At 39.4% G+C, this 24,104-nt stretch overlaps 1 protein-coding gene across 1 annotated transcript in view; it reads left to right on the top strand.

Annotated features, from left to right (window-relative positions):
* Positions 1-24,104, top strand: part of snx7 (sorting nexin 7) — a gene marked incomplete at its 5' end in the record, with an annotated part of 42,900 nt that overhangs the window by 6,279 nt on the left and 12,517 nt on the right. Inside the window, 6 exons of the mRNA XM_020521543.2 lie at positions 6,687-6,797; positions 10,967-11,125; positions 15,757-15,955; positions 16,953-17,152; positions 18,762-18,848; positions 19,088-19,192. Coding sequence (XP_020377132.2) covers positions 6,687-6,797; positions 10,967-11,125; positions 15,757-15,955; positions 16,953-17,152; positions 18,762-18,848; positions 19,088-19,192 — 861 coding nt within the window. The remainder of the gene's footprint in view (positions 1-6,686; positions 6,798-10,966; positions 11,126-15,756; positions 15,956-16,952; positions 17,153-18,761; positions 18,849-19,087; positions 19,193-24,104) is intronic.

Here is a 24,104-nt window from a genome sequence, read left to right as displayed (position 1 = left end):
GTTTCCAGGTTAATGCATTCCCCAGTCTGGGGGCATATATACAATCCCACTATTGTTTTATGCCCCATGGTGTTTCTCGGCTCTACCCATACCACTTCACTGGAGCTAATGTCCTTCCTCACTAATGTACTAATTTCCTCTTTAATCAGCGCCACTCTACTTCACTTCTCGTTTTTGTCTGTCCATTCAAAAACTACTGTTGGATATTCTTTTCCTATCCCTGAGTACCCTGCAGCCATGTCTCTGTGACCCCAAATATCCTTCCAGGCATAACTGCATAATTTATAGTAAATTTTAAAAGTGTTCCAGCTAGGCTACTTAATCTAGATTACCTGTTTTATTTTTCATGTCAGTGGCTGGAGTCAGAATCTAAAAGCAATGATTTTTCAGTGCTGTACCATGGATAGTGAGACAGGCTTTTGCTTGAAAATAAGCTAGCGGAAGCTTGAAAATTTGCTAATGTTGTGAGGGGCCTTCTTTAATAGTGGTTGCAGTTATTCTGAAAATTGGCAACATTTGAAAAATCTGCTGGAAAATGTCAAGACACGATAGAGAAACATACATAATGGGAACTTTTGACTGACTGGAGGGCCTTACGTGGCGTTTTTGCTGAGCTATGTTAAGACCCAATTTGGAGTTGATCATTCGAGTAACTGAAGCTGCTTGAGCATTATGTTGGCTTCCTTATTTGGAAAACTTATTTCAGTTAATAAATATGTTGATCAATATTTGAGGTTTGGGATTGAACAGGAACAGAGTTGGAGCAGTTGGCACATGTTCAAATAACTATTAGATTTTATAGCTGGTTGACCTTTTCCTGCACTTCCATTTTCGATAAGTCTGATTTCAGATGAAAAAGCGGTTAGATTGATCCCATTGACTTTTGGACTAGAAAGTACTGCAGCACATTTCTTATCTCTCGCCCCAAAGCTAGTCTACGAGCAAAAGTTTGTCTGTTGAGAACACCACAAGTCTCTTTTGTGTCATTTTATACATACTGGCCATTGATGCCTGCACTGATTATCCATTGCCGATCCCTAATTGTAATTGAGAAGCCAGCAATGAGCTGTGATTTTCAACTGCAACAAGCCATATGTTGAACCTATTTTCAGAGTGCTGTTAACGTTGGTGTTCCAAGATTTTTACTTGGCTGTGTTGAAAGCAAAAGGAAATATTTCTAAGACTGAAGATCTCCGAAATGGTGGTGTTATTATCTGCTTGATACTCTTCTACTCCTAGATAATCAAATTTTCAGATATGGAAGATACCGCTGGAGATGTGTTATCAATCATTTCGCTGATGCAGTGTATGTTGTTATGATTTCAGCCGATAGTAATAATCGACAAATCAGAATCTAGAGTGAAACCTGACTTGGTAGACCATCAGTTTTGTTTTGATTATTGTTTATCATAGAGGCCAGTCACTGAACACATATATTGGCACCCTCGTGTGAATTTTTAACAAAAAAGCATAGAAGTTTATTACATGTAACATTTTTTAGTATTACACTTTGCATGAACTATTGGAATAATCTAATTAGAAACATTAAAAAAGATTCATCTTTTTTACCCCCAGCAATACTTAGACATTCAAACTTCAGTGAAAAGTCACCCCACCTCAATGCTAAAGCTTGTTGTTCAGCTAGTACAACTGTAATTGTTTCCTTTGAATTAATGCACAGCAATTTGTTCAATGCTATTTTCTTCAGTTAATGTCTCTAAGAGAGATCTTTACAACAAGCTGCTAACTTAGCTAATTTGTATTTAGCATGGGTTCCCTGAACACGTCTACAACAGGCTTGTAGGATATCTTCCTCCACAACTCCACAACCACCATCTCAATGAATGCTAAACCACTCTGGTCTTCTCCTCAGCCCTGACTGTTTGGAGACTGCAAATAAAGCACCTCTGCAGTTCTGTGCCCCTTAATCCTGCATAAACCTGCTTTTGACCCCCTTTTCTTTCGCTTTATCTGATAATAATGTCAAGCCAGGAAATTCCTTGGCAACTATCTCCTCAAATGGCTTGCTTGTCATTTAGCAGAAATCACATGAATTCTTGTTAAATCGATTTTGAGCTCAATTTTCAAAGTGACTTTCAAAAAAATCAGATCTTCTCTATTAAAATAATAAATCAGCTTTTCTTACACTTGAGTACAAGTTCTCAAATAATATTTGTATTTATATTATAACAATGTGCTGTTGAATGCTGCTTTGAAGGCAATCGTCTATGCCTCCCTTCTGGGGTTCAGCTCTTTTATCTATTTCAGAACCAAAGCTGTAATGAAATCTGATCTTGAAGGAGCTGATCAATGAGCAAGATATTGCTGAGAAAGTCAGAGATAGTAGGAACTGCTGATGCTGGAGCCTGAGATAACAAGGTGTAGAGATGAATGAACACAGCAGGCCAGGCAGCATCAGAGGAGCAGGAAAGTTGACATTTCGGGTCTGGACCCTTCTTCAGAAATGGGGGAGGGAAAGTGAAATGAAATAAATAGAGAGAGGGTGAGGCGATGATAGAAGGTGGATAGAGGAGCAGATAGGTGGAGAGTAGACGAACAGGTCAAGGAGGCAGGAATGAAGCCAGTACAAGTGAGTGTAGGCAGGGAGTTGGGATGGGGGTTGGTCAGTGAGGAGGGGGTCGTGGGTAGGTGGGAGGGAAGACGGATAGGTCAAGGAGGCAGGGTTGAGGCTAGTAGGTAGGAAGTTGGGGTGGGGGTTGGTCAGTGAGGTGCGAGGAGCGGATAGGTGGGAGAAAAGACGGGCTGGTCTTGGGATGAAGTCGGTGGTGAGAAGATTTTGAAGCTTGTGAAGTCCACATTGAGACCATTGGGCTGTAGGGTTTCCAGATGGAATATGAGGTGCTGTTCCTCCAGCCTTCGGGTGGCATCGTTGTGGCACTGGAGGAGGCCCAGGATGGACATGTCGTCCAAGGAGTGGGACGGGCAGTTGAAGTGGTTTGCGATTGGAAGGTGTTGTCGTTTGTCACGAACCAAGCGTAGGCGCTCTACAAAGCGGTCTCCAAGCCTCCGCTTGGTATCCCCGATGTAAAGGAGGCCAAATCGGGAACAGCAGATACAGTATACCACATTAGCGGATGTGCAGGTGAACATCTATTTAAGGTGGAAGGTTTTCTTGGGGCCTGGGATGGGGGTGAGGGGGGAGGTGTAGGGGCAGGTGTAGCACTTCCTGCGGTTGCAGTGAAAGGTGCCGGGGGTGGTGGGGCTAGTGGGGAGTGTGGAACGGATGAGGGAGTCATGGAGAGAGCAGTCCCTCCGGAAGGCAAATAAGGGTGGGGTGGGAAGTATATCCTTGGTAGTGGGGTCAGATTGCAGGTGGCGGAAGTGGCGAAGAATGATACGTTGAATCCGGAGGTTGATGGGGTGATACGTGAGGACAAGGGGAATTCTGTCTTTGTTGTTATTGTGGGGAGGGGGTGTGAGGGCTGAGGGGCGGGAAGCGCAAGAGATGCGGTCGAGGGCGTTTTTGACCATTGTGGAGAGGAAATTGCTGAGGAAGTGCCACTTCATAGTCCCAACATGGGTTCCCTCAATGGCTTCACTGCTTATTTGAGAATAAGCCATGAGGCAAGAGTTTGCATTAGCTGCATTAAATTTTATTTTTATGGTAGGGCCATACCACAGCATTTTACACTTTGTCAGTAAATGCCAGTGTTGTAATTCTGAAACAGCTTGTCTTGAAGTGGCTGTCCTTGTGGAGCAGAAGTTTTCAGTATTACCACCAGTATCTCATCAAGACCCATAGCCTTTGTTGTTCCATTGTGCTGGGCTGTTTTTTGAAGTCATGCAAATTAAGTTGAATAGGTGAAAAACATCTGTCTTGGTAAGCACCTTGGGAGGAGGTTGAGATAGATCATCCACTCAACCCCTTCTAACACAGTATGGTTGAAAATTATTCAGTCTTGTATTTTGTACATTATGCTGGTCTTCCCCATGACTGAAGATCAGGCTCTCCATAGAGTCATTCAGCCTCTGTGTTTGAATTAATTAATGGGATTGGGCTTCGATGGCTGGGCCAGCATTTATTGCCTATCACTAATTACCCTTGATTAAAGAGGTGGTGAGACTTCTTGAATGGTTACGGACTACTTGATATATAATGTTATTAGAAAGTGTGTTCTGGGTTTTGACCCAGAAACAGTGAAAGAATGGCAATATATTTCCAAATCAAGATGGTGTGTGGCTTGTAGAGGAAGTTACAAGCGATGGTACCATGAATCTGCTGTCTTTGTCCTTCTAGATTACGATAGATGTGGAATTAGGAGGTGCTGTCTAAGGAGTCTTGGTGAAATTCTGCAGTGTACACTGCTGCTACAGAGGTGGAGGGAGTGAATTTTTATGGATGTGGTGCCAGTCAAGTGGCTTGCTTAGTCCTGGATGGTATCAATCTTCTCGACAATTGTTGGAGCTGCATTCATCTAGGCAAGTAGTATTCCATCACACTCCTGTCTTGTCTTATAGATGGTGGCAAGTTGGGAAGTATATTAGTCGCTGCAGGATTTTTAGCCAGTTTCTGGCCAGTTGTAATTCCAGGATGTTAATAGTCGGAGATTCAGTGATGGCAAAGACATTGAATGTAAGGAGATGATAGCTAGATTCTGTCTTGTTGGAGATGGTTGTTCACCTGTTATTTGTATGACATGAATAATACGTGCTAATTTTCAGCCAAAGCCTGTTGTCTAAGTCTTGCTGCATTTGAACATGAATTGCTTCAGTATCTCATGAATGTGCTGAATGTTTCGCAATCATTAGCGAACATCCCCACTTCTGATCTTTTGTTGCAAGGGATATTATTGGGGAAGCAACTAAAAGATGATTGAGCCTAGGGCACTACCCTGAGGAACTCCTGCAGAGTTGTCCTGAAGCTGAACTGACTGACTTCCAACAAACACAGCTATCTTTCTTTGTGCTTGTTATGGCTACAATGTGTAGAGAGTTCCCCCGATTCCCATTGATTCAAGTTTTGCCTTAATGCCATACTTAGTCAAAATGCAGCCTTGATGTGAGGCACTGTCTCCTCATTGCACTTCCTCTCTCTTTTTTTTGTCCATGTTTGATCAAAAGCTGTAATGAGGTCAGGAGCTGAATGGCCCTGGAGGAACTCAAACTAAGCATCAGTGAGCATGTTATTGTGAAGTCAGCACTGCTCTTTACTGGTAATTTAGAGTAGACTGGGGCAGTAATTGGCCAGTTTGGATTTGTCCTACAACTGACGGAATATGCCGCATTCCGCAGTTTTCTGCATTCAAGCAGATTGAATTGTTGTAGGTGTACTGGAACAGCTTGGCTCAGTGCATGGCAAGTTCTGGAGCACGCTATTGCTGGAATTTTGCCAGGGTCCGTGGATACTGCCAATGTTAATGTCTTCAGCCATTTCTTGAAGTCATGTAGAGCGAATCAAATTGTTTGAGGACTTACATCTCTGAAGTTGGAGATCTCCAGAGGAGGCTGTGCCAGTTCATTCACTTGGCAATTCTGACTGAATATTTTTGCGAATGCTTCAGCCTTATTTTTTTGCACTGAGGTTATCCATTATTGAGAACTGGGATATTTGTGGAGCTTCCTCTTAGTGAGTTATTTAGTTGTTCACCACCATTCATGACTGGATGAGGCAGAACTGCAGAGCTTCGATTTGATCTGTTGCTTGTGGACTTGCTTAGCCGTTTTCTCAACCTTGCAGATTGCCCTGTTTGGCATACAAGTAGTCCCATGTTGTAGTTTCACAAGATTGATACCTCATCTTTAGGTACATCAGGTGCTATTGCTGATATAAAAACCGAAAGAACTGCGGATGCTGTAAATCAGGAACAAAAACAGAAGTTGCTGGAAAAGCTCAGCAGCTCTGGCAGCATCTGTGAAGAAAAAAATCAGAGTTAACTCAGATTCTTTTTCTTCACAGATGCTACCAGACCTACTGAGCTTTTCCAGCAACTGCTGATGTTGCTGATATGCCCTTTCTGCACTCTTCATTGAACCTTTGATAGGTGGTTATTTACCGTCTTCATTTACAACTGGATGTGACCAGCCAGTCTTGTGTATTAAGCAGATGTTCGCTGTGTAAGCATGTGAAAAATGGTCATTTAATACAGATAGTTGAGGGCTTCTACCCTTCATTGCAACTATTTCAGAAGAAAATATTTTCAAGAATACAGGAGGTAAAATAAAATAAAAATATTGGAAGAGTGTGAGAGTGGAATGAATTGATAATTTTGTTATTTTAAAAGGTTGCATTCATACTGCTTTGAGTAATTTTATTTGAATTAACTCCAAGAGTAGACTACATTTTAGAGATTGTTTTTGCTGTTCTGAAGAAGGGTCACTGGACCCAAAACATTAACTCTGCTTTCTCTTCACAGATGCAGCTAGACTTGCTGAGTTTTTCCAGCAGTTTCTGATTTTGATTCTTTTGCTACCATCCTCTACTTCTCACAACTATCCAGTTTCAATTATGTTTCCTTTTATGCTATTAACGTGATTTAATTACCTGATTAAATATTATTTTTAATCATCTGTACTGTAAGTTCTCGTATAGTATGGTAGTTTTCAACAATTTGTCCCAAAGGAATGTTTGTATGGATTGTGGTGCAATAGCCCACTTTTAAGTATTTATCCATTTCAAAATAATTTGTACTGTTGTTCTCTGCTTAATAATGTCACTCGTTTTATAGACGACTCGAAGTGAGTTTGACTCCTGTGAGTATGAGGTTCGTAGACGTTATCAAGATTTCTTGTGGCTAAAGGACAAACTTGAAGAAGCACATTCTACTTTAATTGTTCCTGTAAGTTTAATATGTCTACCAGATTGTATGTTCGATTATACTGGGATCTTTCCAAAGCTTCCAAAAAACATTTTTTTTGTTTTTTAAAGGGTTTTGCTGCATACGTGTACTCAGTGGTACATTGTGACAATTTGTGTGAGGGAAGAAAAAAATCCTTCACATAAGAATAATCAGATCTCTGTTCAAGAGTTCAATTTCTTCAACCATTTCAATCTTAGCAGTCATAGCTTTGAACCCAAGGTTATAGTTAAGCAATCAGATTCCAGAAGTTGGAGATCAGAGCTACGAATATAGTGTCATATATGATACGATTTGATTCATTCACAAAAATGCAGACGTTATTTCTATAAATGGATTCTTGGAGTAGGGACACCTTAATAGATTGGCATGCACTTCACTGTTGATGCTTACAAATAAACTTCTGACTTTGTGCATTAATTGCATAATCACTTACCAGAAAAAGTGTCAAACCTAGTAACCTTCCCTTCCTAAGATGAAAATTGTCTAAAATGTTTTCTAGCCATCAAAAATTAACAGACTAGGCCTTCCCCATTTCATGGACAGCACTGTGATTAATTTTAAATTAATGCTACAGGATTTAACCCAAATCCATCCCAGCTTTAATGACTGTATCGGCGCCGCCTCGTGCTCCCACGAGGAGCTCGAACAGTTCATACACTTCACTAACACCTTCCACCCCAACCTTAAGTTTACCTGGACCATCTCTAACACCTCTCTCCCCTTCCTGGACCTCTCTATCTCCATATCGGGCAACCACCTAGAAACCGATATTCATTTCAAGCCCACCGACTCCCACAGCTACCTAGAATACTCCTCCTCCCACCCACCTTCCTGCAAAAATGCTATCCCCTATTCCCAATTCCTTCGCCTCCGCCGCATCTGCTCCCAGGATGAGGCATTCCACTCCCGTACATCTCAGTTGTCCTCGTTTTTCAAGGACCGTAACTTCCCCTCCTCGGTGGTCGAGAACGCCCTCAACCGTGTCTCCCACATCTCCCGCACCTCATCCCTCACACCCCGTCCACGCAATAAAAACCAAAAAAGAATCCCCCTCGTCCTCACGTACCACCCCACCAACCTCCGGATCCAACGCATCATCCTCCGACACTTCCGCCATCTGCAATCCGACCCCACCACCAAAGACATCTTTCCCTCCCCACCCTTATCTGCTTTCTGGAGGGACAACTCTCTCCGTGACTCCCTTGTCCGCTCCACACTCCCCTCCAGCTCCACCACACCCGGCACTTTTCCCTGCAACCGCAGGAAGTGCTACACCTGCCCCCATACCTCCTCCCTCACCCCCATCCCAGGCCCCAAGAAGACTTTCCACATCAAGCAGATGTTCACCTGCACATCTGCCAATGTGGTATACTGCATCCGCTGTACCCGGTGTGGCTTCCTCTACATCGGGGAAACCAAGCGGAGACTCGGGGACCGCTTTGCAGAACACCTACGCTCGGTTCGCAACAAACAACTGCACCTCCCAGTCGCGAACCATTTCAACTCCCCCTCCCATTCCTCAGACGACATGTCCATCCTGGGCCTCCTGCAGTGCCACAACGATGCCACCCGAAGGTTGCAGGAACAGCAACTCATATTCCGCTTGGGAACCCTGCAGCCCAATGGTATCAATGTGGATTTCACAAGTTTCAAAATCTCCCCTCCCCCTACCGCATCCCAAAACCAGTCCAGCTCGTCCCTGCCTCCCTAACCTGTTCTTCCTCCCACCTATCCCCTCCTCCCACCTCAAGCCGCACCTCCATCTCCTACCGACCAACCTCATCCCGCCCCCTTGACCTGTCCGTCCTCCCTGGACTGACCTATCCCCTTCCTAACTCCCTACCTACACTCACCTTTACTGGCTCCATCCCCGCCTCTTCGACCTGTTTGTTTCCTCTCCACCTATCCTCTCCTCTATCCCTCTTCTATCCGCCTCCCACTCTCTCCCTATTTATTTCAAAACCCCCTTCCCCTCCCCCTTTTCTGATGAAGGGTCTAGGCCCGAAACGTCAGCCTCTCTGCTCCTATGATGCTGCTTGGCCTGCTGTGTTCATCCAGCCCTGCACCTTGTTGTCTCGGATTCTCCAGCATCTGCAGTTCCTACTATCCCAGCTTTAATCTTATTTTGTTATTCGTTTAGGCAATGTGGACTTTGCTGACTGGACCAGCGTTTATTGACCATCCCCAATTGCCTATGAGAACGTGGTTGTGAGCTGCCTCCCTGTAACTCTGCAGTCCATTTGGTGTGGGTACAGCCACAATGTTTTGTAGGGAAGGAGTTCTAAGATCTGCATCTAGGAACGGTGAAGGAACAGCAATTTAGTTCCATGTTAGGTTGGTGAATAGCTTGATGAGGAACTTGCACAACATGGTGTTTTCTTGTATTCACTCCCCTTGGCTTGTCTTGTGCTACATTTTTTTCCATGATTGCTCCAGCTAATTCGGGTCACCTTGTCTGAAGATCATAACAAGGAGAAAAAGATGGAGTACAACCAAAACACTCAAGGTTTGAAAATGTAGATAAACAGAAAACTGACAAGGAAAGAGTAATAGAGGTAGATATGGTTAAACGAGTAGAAAACAAGCAAATAGAATAACAGGTAAAGACATTGATGTACAAAACGATGATAGAAGAAGTTAATAAAATAGTTGAGTAGCACAGAGAAATCACTGTGATTAGCCCTCAAACCTTTAACTGGTTGTTGTGCTTTGGAGAGCTTGAAGTTGGTCAGTTGAGCCACAACAGTGTTCATGTGGTTGATTGGCTTGATTTGTTCCACAAGTCACATGTGTTGGCCTGTTTTAAATCTAGAAAGTTTCTGTGTGGGAAAAGTTCTGTGATTTTTTTTTCCCTCTGCTGTTGTTTCTAGGCTGCATTCCCTAAGATCAAGCAAAACTGCAGAATATTTGTTTAACCTTGCTAGCCCAACTTTTGTGGTTGCACAGGATTGTGAGTGGGTTTTTATGTCCTGATTAAATTAGTGCTGCTGTTTCTGCAGTGTGAGTGAGCACTGAATGATTCAAATCAGCAACCGAATCTCCAACTCCTATTGTGTAATCCAGTTATTCATTGAGCTTTCAAGGTGTGTAGTTGTAAAACTTGGTGATCACAATGTGTAGTAATTACTGAATATGTAGATTTTTAAGAAACAGAACCTGTGTACATGATCCTTTATAGAAGAAATGCCTTTGATTAAATTTTTCCTGTCCCAGGTGTGTTTTTGCATGTTTTCTATTTCAATTTTCATGACATTGAAACCTTTGTGACACTTGAATGCAAGCAGGAATCTGGAGTGGAAAGCAATCACTTATTGCCAGATTAGTAGCCCAGTTGTCATCAATGGATGTTCTCAGCAGGTTTGTTTATGAAATGTGCTTAGCATGATTGTGTGGAACATGAATTTTATTTCTGCTATAGATTATTTACTGTTTGTCTGCAGTTTGTATGCATTTGTGTTCTGACTGTGGTTCAAACTATGGAGCAAATCATAGTGATAGCATAACCTCACAGACCTTATTTTGCAACTAAGATAAATATAGCCTTGCAGTTTTGATGCTTGCAAGCAAACAAAATAACCATTTGATTGTTCTTGGGATATTTTGTTTATTTCATGGGCATGATTGCTATAAGAACAAGCTTGTCAATATAACAAGTACATTTTCTAATAAAATGTCTTTATTTTTTTCGGGTTTTCTATCCTTAATTTGTGCTCCCCACCTTCGACCTCCCCGAAGGCACAAAGCTGTCTTGAATATGATTTTTGTGCATCAAAGTGGTTATCATTCAAGTGAACCCTGTCAATAATTGACAATGGTGTTATTGTTATTGATTAGATTGTAAACCACAGAGAATACAAACTTGAACAAGTTAATCACACCAGTGTTATTATTTTTGAATGCTATTACAGGAATTCTTTTAGTCTCATGCTATTTTAGCCAAAAATGTCAATCATTCCCATAAATTCAATGCATTTGGAGTTCAGATGCATTTTGGAATTGACTTAAATAAAGTTTTTTTTTATTTTGGCAGTCTTATTTTGAAATAAGTTGTCAGAATAAAACTGCAGTGGTGCTACAATTCATTGTGGATGAGTATTTATATAATTATGTGAATGTAAAAATAGTTTTAATTTTCTCTTTTTGCTTAGCCGTTGCCAGAGAAATTTGTAATGAGGGGCATGGTGGAACGCTTCAATGAAGATTTCGTAGCAACACGGCAAAAGGCACTACATAAATTTTTAAATCGAATTGCTGACCATCCCACTCTGTCTTTTAATGAAAATTTCAAAATATTTCTAACAGTACAGGTATGGGTTAACTCTGTTCCTCTGCATTCATTGTATTTGCAAAAGTTCCTTAGATTTGAGTCCTAGGTGCAACCATGTTCAGCTGCTGCATCAACACCTTCTGTCCATCATAAAATCAGATGATTGCACAGTGTTCAGCACCATTCGTGAATCTTCAGATAGTGCAACAGTCTGTGTGCAGCAAGATCTGGACAATATCTAGCTTTAAGCTGAAAAGTGACGTAGAATTTGTGCCATACAAATGTCAGGCACTGAACAACTCCAATAAGAGGCAGACTAACTATTGCCCCATGGCATTTAATGGCTTTACTATCACTGAATCCGTAATTGTCAACATCCTGGGCGTTATCATTGACCAGAAACTCCGCTGGACTTGCCATATAAATACAGTGGCTACAAGAGCAGGTCAGAGGCTAGGAATACCACAGTGAGTAACTCCTGACTCCTCAGAATGTGTCTCCCATCTACAAGGCACGGGTCAGGAGTGTGATGGAATGCTTCCCAGTTACCTGGATGAGTACAGCCCTAGCAACACTTAAGAACTTGACACCATTCAGAATGCAGCAGCCTGCTTGATTGACATTAGACCATAAACATGCACTCCCTTTACCGTTGGCGCTCTGTAGTAACAGTGTGTATCATCTACAAGTTGCACTGCAGAAATTCATGACAGATCCTTTGATCGCACTTTGTTAAACCCACAACCACTTCCTTCTAAAAGGACAAGGGCAGCAGATACGTGGGAACAACACTTGCAAGCTCCCCTCCAAACGACTCTGACTTAGAAATGCTTTGCCATTCCTTTGTTGTCACTGGATCAAAATTCTAGAATTCCCTCTGAAATAGTATTGTGGGTGTGACTGCAGCAGTTCAAGAAGGCAGTTCACCACCAGCTTAATGGCAACTAGCAATGGACAATAAATGCTGGCCCAGCCAGTGCCCATGTCCCACAAGTGAATAAATTTTTAAAAAGTACAAAATTGTGTAGCTACATGCTTTAAAACATTGCCCAATAAAACGTATTTTGTGTTTTCAGTGCATCAAACCATACTTAAGTTGGTATTTCTCAAGTACAATTGTTTCTCAGAATAGCAGATCTGTTTGAGATTTAGTTGAATTTCATTATATCATTGGAGTAGATTTTCCTCTGGGCATAGAGTTGATATGTGGGTGTAGATCAGGATCCCTATGAAATCCCCATTGTAACAATCTGAAGGGATTGCCTGGGCAATTGAATTTTATGCTGGGCAATTTCACTATACCTAGAAGCCGACAAAAAATTTCCATAAAATCGAAGATTCTGATGAAATTAAGTAAAATAGTTACTCAGTAAAAGTTAAACTATTAAATACATAGTCTAACTCCTGAGTAACTATTAAACTGACCTACTACTTAACTCGCTGTCATGACCCAGACCCTGACCCAACATACCCTTCTGAACTTCTGATTGAACCTAGGACACTACCTTACGAAACTTCTGTAGTGACGTCCTATGGATGAGATGATTTACCTCTAACAACCAGAACTATCTTCCATCGTTTAGTCCAACTTTGATCAACAGAGTTTTCTCCTGCGATTCCCAAACACACTGGGGTTCTTTGACATCACAGTCACCCACAACAAAAAACTAAACTCTGATTTGCACCCTGAACTCCGCAATGAGTAGTTTAGAAAAAGCATTGAAAATGCACAATGTAGATCCCAGGTAAAGTCATCACAGTCCCAGAAGACCATAGGGCTGCTCTCTCATTACACATGACTGGTGGTGAGTTTAATCTGAGGGTCAATGTTTCAGGGGAGGGGTGAGGCTGAATGGTAGGACCTTCATGGTAACCAATTCTAGCACTCTTGGGAAAGGACATGGAAACGGTGAATCAGCTGGAGATCCAAGTGTAATGTTCAAATCGTAATGATAGAAGTCCTCCAGTCCAAACCTTTAATACGCGTTAAGTTTGTTCATTCTCTGAAGCAAATGTTGATACTGAAAGCAATAGAAGAATGTGGTGATATCTACAAGACAACTAATATACTTCTATTCTAAATGTTTTACTTGGTAAATGTGTGTCTAGTGAATGATGTGTACGTTACCCCATATTTTCTCCTTGGCCTATTTGCAGGCCACTATATATGCTCCTCTTGGCTTGCTGTAGTGGTGTACTTTACAGATTTTCAGCGGTTGCGAATTCTAGCAAATAGGAACCTGCAATCCCATTCTGTAGTTTTGACCATCATTTTGGATGTCCCTAAGCTATTGTCATATGTTAGGATTTATCATCATTAGTCCAGAAAGTAATTGACTAAATCTGAAGAATTTTTTCGGAATTTTTTCTGAAGAAGGGCCTAGACCCGAAACGTCAGCTTTCCTGCTCCTCTGATGCTGCTTGGCCTGCTGTGTTCATCCAGCTCTACACCTTGTTATCTCTGACTAAATCCTAATGCAAGTTTCTTCTTAATGTTTCTGGACTCGTGCCAAGAATTATCAGTCTCCTCCCATGGGGGGCCAAATGTGGAGGCAAAAGGAAATTTTGTGGAACATTCACTAATATAAGCATTGGGACAATAGCATGATCTGGTTTGATGTTCTTAAGAATATTAAGAAAAGCTATGCTGTAGCTTACATTGTTCTGAAATTCAATGATTCTGAGACACTGTAGCCTTAGCATTACAAGTTTATATGAATAATAGGATTTTGCAGTTCAGAAAGAGGCTCTTTTGCTCTGAAAGACTGGGGCTAAATGTACACAATCTCTCAGCTGTTCCATAAGTTTTGATTTTTCTTTTTTGAATATTTATTCAGTTCTGTCCTATTAACACTTAAGAAGTCTGCCTTCACCTGTCTTGGGAACATTTGAACATGTCTATCAACATTCTGTATGCTTATGATGAACTTTACTGTCAATCTTTTGATGGTGTTCAATTTATACCTTCCAGATATTGAATTAATTGCTAATGAAAATAGATTTTCCTGATTTACTGCACCATAAAATAAATCTTGAACACTTGTGTCAGATCACCTTGTAACAATCTTTGTTCTAAAGAAAATAGCCCAGTTTTGCTAGCTTCTCCTCAGACACTTTGACAACATTTGAATTTAGTTATTTCTTCTGAAAGAATGATTTATTGTCACTTGTCTACAATGAACAACATAGTAAAAATACTGTGAAAAGCTTCAACTGTTGCCACAGTCTGGTGCCATTTTGAAAGTTTAAGAATAAAAAGGTAGAGTTGAAAGGGATAGTAGGAACTGCAGATGCTGGAGAATCCGAGACAACAAGGTGCAGGGCTGGATGAACACAGCAGGCCAAGCAGCATCATAGGAGTCTGTTTTCATTCCGCCACGAGTCCTGGTCCCAGAACCAGCTCACCAATGACATCTGCGCCAGCACCCTCAGACCCCTGTGCCGGACCCACCAAATTCAGAGTCACCACTCTTTTTAGGCACCAGTTCTTCATCACTGGGCCCACCTCGCCAACGGGCCATCAATGCCAGTTCCCATGCTGACCCACACTCTCTCCCAAAAAGCCCTGGCTCTGCTGCCACCGCATCCACCTAGCTGATGACCAGGAGTCCCTGCTCTGGGCCTACCGCAGTCAGACGTTTCTGTCTGTGCTGCCGCTGCTGCCTGGAGTCCCTGTTTCTCCAAGAGACCAGCTTTGGCTGCCTTTCTTCATGATGTCACCTTCTGTGCCGCCACTAACAAGAAGAAGATGAAGGAAAGGAACGAAGGGAGAAAGTGGCTGGTATGAAGCGGATGAGCCCAGGAGCCCGGATGCTGCCTACTTTGCCAGCGTCACCATCTTGAAGCATCTTCTGTATGCTTTTTGACTTGAAATACCTTTCCTAAATTGAGATGCCCAAAGCTGGACATCCGTATTCTAACTGCAGCCTATTGGCAGTCTATAGAACAGTTTTTCCTTGTATTCGTACTCAGTTTCTTTTTTGTATAGTTTTATCAAAATCTTTCCTCTCTCAACAATTTATTATCTTGATTCCAAGTCTTTGATCCTTTACTCATATCAAAGCTTTATCACTTGGTGTGCATAACCTCTTCTTTAGTCTTTCTCCTAAAATCTACCACCAAGCATGCCTCCACCTAAAATTTAATTGGCATTTTGTGGCCCCAATAAGCAAGTCTAGAGCAATAGTACATTTTGGTATTCTGCAAATATTTTAGAGGAGATTAAGATTAGGTTTTGTGATTAAATTTTATATCATCTGTGGTCTAATATGATTAACATTTGATTCTATCTTATTGATCTTATTTTCAATTGTGTGGCAATCCACAAAAGGGCATAACTTTAACATTTAGAGGCAGGCCATATATTGGTAATGACGGGAATCTTTTCTTCACACAATAAATGCAGAATTCTTCCAAAAAATCTGTTGCAGCTAGGTAATTTGAAAACTTCAAAATTGGGATTGGTAGGTTTTTGTAAGGAAAAAGTATTTTGGAAATAAGGCTTACAGATGAAAATACAGATTAGCAGTCATCTAATTGATTAGTTTAAGATGGTGAATGAGTGGCTACTATTCAATGCCCCTATCTCGTCCATTCCTTCTCAATTTCCTCAGAGATTGTATATCATTATTTTCCCTATTAGGTTATTCACTGTTACTTTCTTTAATGTAGGATTTGGCACCTCACAAGAAACTTGGTCCAGGATTCATCAGTAAAATGGGAGAAACATTCAAGGCTGTTGCTAATACGGTCAGAAGCATTAAGAATCGACCTGATGAATTCACAGCGATGAGTGACTATGTGGATATTTTCCGTCAGAAAATGGGAACATTGGATAAAATCAGCCAAAGAATTTTAAAGGAACTGAAAGGTTGGTACTCCATTTTCTACTGCAGCTGGTCATGAATAGTAGAAATCAGCCGGTATCCCTACCAATCCATACCCAGGTGTATGAGGACAGACAGGCACTCGCAAAGGCATGCAAATCAGCTCTACCATGGAACAAACAGTGTTTGTTCCCAACTTTTTGTCTTGCCTCTGCCTGCCCTTAACCTTTGGGTGAGAAGACTGTGTACAGTGGGCAGACAGGAATGGAAATGTAGCAAAGTTTGTAATCTGTGCATGCTTTTCTGGTTCAGGTGCATGGATTTCTGGTTTTTCCAGCACTGAGGTAGTCAGAGTTACATTTGTTGACCTCTGGCTGGGTCAAGTTAGTGCACAAGTATTCCAGGTCTGCTTGGCACTTGCTGATAAATATGTTTTCTAATTTTGGCATGCAGTATACTGTAGAAAATACAGCATTAGGATATGTAAAATTTTATTACTGCTTTAAAATGTTTTGTTGCATTTATGTCTCTGGTACCTATCTATATCAGGTTCATTCTGTTGTGGTTAAGCATTCTAACATTATTCTGACACGCTGGATGCCAGAAAATGTCTTGGTCCCAAGCTTTCTGGACTAAAGACTTTACAGTGTGTTATCCTGTTCCTGGTTGGAACCTAATTGAAAGTCTTTCACTCGGGAAAATTGCCCTGAACACACGCGTGCGCACGCCCACACACATACACACACACACACCCAAGGTGTCCAGCATCCTCCTCAATTGCTTAAGTAAGGCAATCTTATAAATACAACATGCTGGTAACTCATTTTTGTAAAACTGCAACATCATCTTCCACAGCTTCCACTGTATCGTTTCCCTTTTTCAATTTCGCTGTTCTTAAAATAAAACTTGCCTTGACAATCTATCCAAATAGGTGAGCTATTTTGGATGTGTGCATTTCAATGCCTGATTGTGATTCTTTGATGTTTTCGAGGCTGATGAGAAGAAACGGATCAACTATTTTATTTTCTTTTGCTTGTAAAGAGCACTTGACTGAGATGAAGGAATACAGTCCCATTTATACTCTGTGGTCGGAATCTGAACAGGATTTGGCTGAACCTTTGAAAGGAGTAGCTAGTTCTATTGAAAACTGCTGCAAGGCTATTGAAGGACTTACAATAGGCCTCTCGGAGGATTTACTTCCTGCCTTACATGAATATGTTCTATGTGCAGAAACTCTAAAGGTAGTTATTTTTTAATTTAAATCCTAAGGTCGTAAGATGATTATGGCAAATGCGGTCAAATCATAGGCTTATTTTAATTGGATTTGCTTGTGCTTTGTAGTTGAAGTGTGGTGTTTAATACTTGACAGCGAACAACTGCTATTTTGTTTTACAAAAGAAAAGATTTCCAGTTTGTATTCATAATTTCCTTCCACATTCTGCACTTGTATATAGTAAAACAAAATGAATTCAGCTGGTTACACAGTGTGTAGATATTGGTGACATGAGCTTCGTAAAATTAAGTTGACTTAAAAGTTTCATTGCTAACATTTCAGAATTATTTGCAAACAAAAAATCTAATCAAGGCTTTGCTGTAGTGTCACATCAGACTTCTTTTGGTTTGTTCTTAGGTTAAGGGTGATGTTGACAAGGCTGCAGTTATTATCCATCCCTAGTTTCCTTCACAAGATAATAACCTTCTTCAATAGCTGTGGCCTTTTGATGATGGTTTAATTACTAACCAGGATAGGTTAGTGATTAAATGACTTTATGCAAATCACTTGTCGGTTTATTTCAATGGAATGAGCCAGAAAGGATCTGCACCTAGTGCAGAAACATTATGGAAGAAACAATTTACAAGATTTGATAGAGTCCCATATTAACATAGGTATTATATAGCTTTTTGGAAAAGAAAGGCTTAATTTCTTCACTGTTTTGTAAAAACATTAGTCATACAATTGGAAAGTTCTTGGGATAATTAATATAGTAATTTGAATATCTATCATTTGACCTTGTAAGACATGTAAAAGACTAACTTCTCATTGAAATTTTGGAAATTAAAAACAAGTTTGGCAAGTATGTTTAACTAAATAACCACAATGTTCTCAATAATGCATTTATAATAGTGAAGATAATAATTGTAATGTATTATTTCTGTTTGAGTAGTTAAATGCATTGGTCAGAGATTAACCTCAGGGATACTATCAAGTATTTACTACTTCTAATATTTAACTGTTATACTAATGTGCTGTATTTGGAATTCTGTTTTATACATATCTTTTGGTTCTGAGCTCCTATCTCTTTACTGTATATATGGGCTCCATCCTGTATACCAAAGTGGTGCGAGGTTAAACTTGAGTTTTATTTCCGTTTTTATAAACATTTTCTTCAACACATTTGCAGTTGAGCTTTTTATTCTGTAAACATTATAATGCACCACACTTGCTGAAAATGATCGCTTTTGCATTATGTCTAGCAACTTTTAATTTTGATAGCTATCAAAATTAATCATTAGAACTTTGAAGTGCCCATGTATTTAATTTGTAATCTTGGTGTTACTTTAATTGATGTAACAGAAGGTGTTAGACTTTAGTGCAGGGTGCATAACTGCCAAAGGAAAACCTGGAAATGACAGTTCAGCTTTATTGACTCCAAAAGTAATTAAGGTACTAGATTTGTTGGCAATTACTGTATTGTTTAGATTTTTAATACAACTCAGTGCTAACAAGTCGAGGGAAACTGCATTGTAAGTGTGTACTCCATATGTTACTGAAATTAGTCAAGAATTTGCTGTACTCGTACTACACTTCACATGTAGTTGTAAGGTAATATTTAACACTTCTTTCCCTAGTTGGTGTTGAAAAGAAGAGACCTCATTCAGGCAAATTATGAATCGCAAGTTGATGCTTTAACAAGTAAAAAAGCTGATAGAGAAATGGTAAGTATTTTCCTTTGTTGTTTTCTTAATCAGAAAGTTATTTGTGTCACTAATTTAAGCTAATGTAATTTGAGTTGGAATAATTGAATTTAAGGTAAGAAATTGTGTGTTTAACTGTGGAACATATACTGCATATATTAGATATGTATTGACAAAACCAAATTTGTGCAAACATTATCATAAGCTGTATCCCATTACATGTTCTTTTGATTAAAATTTATCACTTATACTATTATCAGCTGGAGCATTCTGACCTAAGTTTTACATTTGGTGCATTCTTGGGTAAAACCACAGAGGAAATGAAACAACAGAAGCAGCAGAAGATTGATCGTGAAATTGAGGAGGTACAGTAATAAGTATTGCCTCAATCTGAATTATTTTTACTGTATCTTGAGGAGACAACATATTGTTTCTTTCAGTAATTTTTCCTTGCATAACTCCAACTTTATTGAAGGCAAAAGATCATTGTGAGGCCATGTTATACTCGGATTTTGATTAATTTTGGGGGAGGCATTTAAATTGACTCTTGTTAGCATGTGTCAGGACCCTGATGCCTTGTCAATGTGTGGTTGGGGGAGATCCTTTGGTATGTCACAATGTCATTTCACCCACTATAGTATTGAATAGTCCAGGCCTTTGAAATGTAGCCCAATAATTAGAACCTTTTGATGCCTTTTCCACCACCAGGAAACCAGTGAAACGGAGTACAATATTTCACTCCCCTGCTTAATTCAAGGTTTTTTTAGTAGCTTAAATTACTAATATAATCTTCTAAATAGAATGTAAAAGCATAAATCTTTGTGGATAAGAATGTTCTTAAAAACCTGAATTACAGAATGTGTATACAGTCAATCTCTTTGTGATCAAATTCAATTTATTAAAAATGTTTGAAATTCAGAATTCTTGGTTTGCATCTTACTTCTAAAATTCATGTCTTGTCCAGCTTGAGTTACAAACTTAAGTATTTAGTTGTCTTTTCTCAAATATTTCTTAAAAAATATTTTTCAACAAATGTTTTAAAATCATCTACTACATGTCTTCAATAAAACTACAAGCTGAGTCATACAGATTTTTCCAGTGTAAATTTCACAGCTCCAATTTCTAAGGTTAATATATTGCAAAATTTTGAACCTGTATTTTGATTTTCATTCTGCTTGTTATGTGTAATAGCTTGTTGGGTGAGGGAAATGCAAAAAAAAAACTATTGTAATTCTTCTTAAGTCCACTGGTTAGGGAGAACATTTAAACTTCCCAATTTTGATACAAGCACTTATACTACTCCCCATACCCTGTGAAGAAAACTTGAATGGCCATTCCATTGACAGTAGCCAGGGCTTTGAACAAAAAAGTGGTATTGGATACAGTTTGGATTTTAACATTCCATTATGAATATTTTTTCTATATATGCTCAATATCAGTTACGAATCCAAGTGCTACATAGAGCTTCAATGTATTGCAAATATTTCTCATTCTTAAGAGATCAGGGTACAGTAGGATAGTATAATATTATTGAACTGGTAATCCAGAAGTCTGGATTAATGATCCCAAACGTGAGTTCACATCCAACTGCAACAGTAATTGAATTAATTCAAAAATTAATTAAAATTAATGGAGTTAAGGATCTATTACCCCTTCTGCTGACCGTGAAACTACTGGGTTGTTGCTCAAGAAAAAAAAAATGTAATCTCTTAATGCCTTTGAGAGAAGGAAATCTGCTGTCCTTAACTGATCCAGCCTGTATGTGTAGCCTCACAGCAATTGACTTAGTTCTGAAATAGCGCAGAAAGCCAGTCTGTTGTATTGAAGGAAATGGTTCACTCCCACTTCAGCATTTAGGGATGGAGAATAAATTCTGGCTTGCCAGCAACATCTACATCACATCAAGGAAGTAAAAACTAAATTTACTATTAATTTCAATGGAATTGTGCAATTCCATGAAAATCTGTAATTGGAATAATGACTCAGTCCACGTTATCTCAGCCAAAGGATTGATTTAAACAAAAAACTTAAATGTATTGGAGGGGAGATTCGGTATTTCCCTGCAACAGTGAGATTGGCAATATACTATTAATCTGGCTACCTACCAAGCTATTTCATCTGTATTTTCCAATGTCACCTAACTCGGTTGGCTGGATGACTGGTTTGTGAAGCAGTGACACCATTCACTCCCATACAGGATTCAATTCCTGTACCAGTTACCTTACCATGAAGGTCCCTTTGTCTCAAGCCCTCCCCTCACCTGAGGCATGGTGATCCTCATCTCTCTCACTCCCTGTCATGACTATGGTCCTTTGGGACCATAGCTGCTTAGAATTTTCCGACTAAATATGCTTCAGCGAATCAACAGTCTTATAGTCATTGGCCATTGAATGACAGCACTGTTCACAGAAACAATAAGATATTTTTCTGTCAGTTTAAAATGCAACTTCCAAGTTTTTCCGAGAGAGAAAAGCGGATTGCTATATCTGAAAATCTGTAGTGTCTTAACAAAATAGTAGCTAAAATATTTATAATTATTGTTAATGTGCTGACACCAGGCTTAACTGTAGTAACTAAAAGCTGTTATGGATTTTAATCAGGTTATGTGACCTAAATTTTAATCTGTTAAATCCTGAGGTTTCCTACTTAAAAATGTCATAGCCCTTGTTACTTGGTTATTGAGCGAATAACAAAGCCCAACTATAATGATGCAGTCAAAGTGAAGGGTTTGCAATGTCTCTGTTTATGCATCACACTTAACATTTCTGTGGAAGCCAAATTAACTAACTGATATATTTCTATGTATTTTTTTAAGTGATCTTTTCAGGGGGAAAACATAATTCATTACCATCAGTGTTTTACTTTAAAGTAAACATGTTAAATATCAATTTCAGTGGAAATAGCAGTAGTGATAGTGGATATCACTTACTGTTCAGCATGCCGTTGAACCATTTTATAAGGTATATTAAATGCAATGTTTGTTAATAGTGTTAGAGTGTTTTATGGTAATCAAGTTGCAATAGGAAATATCTAATAAGAAATGAGGAGGAAAATTGACATTATAAGTAATGAAAAATCAATATCGAAACAACTGCTTAGAGGGAAGGATAAATGAAAGTGAAAAGTGCTTTGAAAGTAGACAGAATGTTTTCCATAAACATTTTTTTAGCTTTTGGATGCAGAAAGGATAATTAAACTACTTTTGAAGGACTACTAGTTTTTAAATTTCAGAAGGCAACAGGATACAAGACAGTTGAAACTTAACATTACCTTTATTGGCCAAGTATGCAGGAGTTTTACAATCTAGGATTGCTTATTAGTACACTGTCTTCAAAGTGATGTACCACACGTGATACCTTGGTCAACTGCTTTTGGTTATATGTTAATAATAATGATGGGGCTGTCCACAATCACTGTCATTATGGAGTAAATCAGACAGCAAACTTCCAAAACGCACCTATGTTAAGCATGGAAATATGAAAGTTATTGTCACAGATACTGTGCTCCAAGCGGTACGCTGCAACAGTCCTTGCCAATGGACTCGGCACTGAAATGCATGAAGTTGCAGTGTTACCCAGTAATCCTCACTTAAAGGCAGCAGAAAACGTGGCAAGTTCATTCAGGAATAAATCAGTTTTTCATAGCATAAGTGGTGGAGTCTTTTTCCTTCAGAAAATTAATTTGTGTTGGAGACTTTATTTTCCTTTTGCTTTTGTGTTTTTCTTTCTCTTAACCCGATCTTTCCCAATCTTCAGTCTTCCAAGAGCAACAGTTGTTTTTCTTGTTTAGATTTGACCTGTGCAATTAAAGTTCTAAATATATCTAGTTGTGTGCATGCACTTTGTTTTGTAAGAGTGCAGAGTATTCTTTGCTTCAACACAAAGCTCTACTTTATCTAACTAGATCAGTTTTTATATTAAATAATCCTATCTAGGAATTGAGTACTTTTAGTTTGGATAATTAAGTTTCTCTTGCCTGCAATAAGGTGACTAATTCTAATTTTGATTTTGCTTTTGCTTGATTGGTCAGTTTAAATTTACACTAGTATGACATTCATTTCCCTAATTTCCTGACCTCTGTTACATGCCCATCATTATTCTGCTGTTAGAACACTTGTTGCTTCAAGTAGGAGTTGGATTCAATTATCAATTCAGGTCTTGAGTGAGACAATCAAGGCTGACACTGCAGTGCAGTAGTGAGAGGATGTGCTGCTTACTGTGGGAGGTGCCATTATTTGGATGTGATTTCAAATTGAGGTCCCTTTAGTCCCCTTCAGTAGATGTAAATGATCCCATGAGGTTATTTTGGAGAAGGAAAGTTTATCCATGCTGTGCTGATGAGCATTTATGCCTACATCATATCCAAAATAGATCGTCTTGTCATTATCGCACTGCTATTTGTGAGAGTTTGCTTTACAGCAGTGACTGTACTTCAAAAATAATTCATTCCCCAAACAGCTTCGGGCATTCTGTGGTTGTAGAAAGTTCTGTATAAATGTAAGTCTTTGTTTAAATTATTTAATGTATTTAAGGTGGATTGATGTTGGAAGTTTGACTCAGTTTTGCCAGAACACTATAGTAGTACCAAGCAAGAACAGTTGCCACTCTAGCCAAAATAACACAAATTTAATGGAATTTGCGAGGTACGGGAATTGATTCTAATACTGTTACAGCATAATAACTAATATAAACCTGTGCGCAGTAAAATTATTCTGGAGCTTTTTCTTTAGGAGGTTTCATTTTTAATGACCACAATCTCCTTTATTAAAAAATAATGAGTCTCCTGCCATATATTATGCAAGTTGTAAAAATGGGTGTTTCTCTGCCATTTGCTTTTATTAGATGCTTGGAGGCAAAAAAAAGTGACAGCCCTCTGATATTCCTCTTCTTTGGAAAGGCATGTGGTTTGTGTTCAGTATCCCCATAGGATGACGTGACCAAGCTTAGTAGCTAAATATATTCAGACTATGTCACTTGTTGATGTTCCAACATAATATCACACACCACCCTTCCACTGTGCATCTGTAAATATTTAAATCAGTACGTTATGTATTTTAATTTTTAAAATTAAAAATGTAATACATGATTAGTTCTACAGTATCGTCTTGTTCACATGAATGGGCTTTTTTTAAAAGAAATGTGAGGTCCATATTGATGAGATGATACTAGGCAAAGGCCTAGTAGTAGTATCGCTAGACTGTTAATCCAGGGACCCAGATAATAATCTGGAGAAAGCAAGGTGTAGAGCTGGATGAACACAGCAGGCCAACAGCATTAG

The sequence above is a fragment of the Rhincodon typus genome, chromosome 10, assembly GCF_021869965.1.
Source record: "Rhincodon typus isolate 14 chromosome 10, sRhiTyp1.1, whole genome shotgun sequence".
Taxonomy (NCBI): Eukaryota; Metazoa; Chordata; class Chondrichthyes; order Orectolobiformes; family Rhincodontidae; genus Rhincodon; species Rhincodon typus.
The sequence above is the reverse complement of the archived record's forward strand: the minus strand, read 5'-3'. Positions and strand labels throughout refer to the sequence as shown.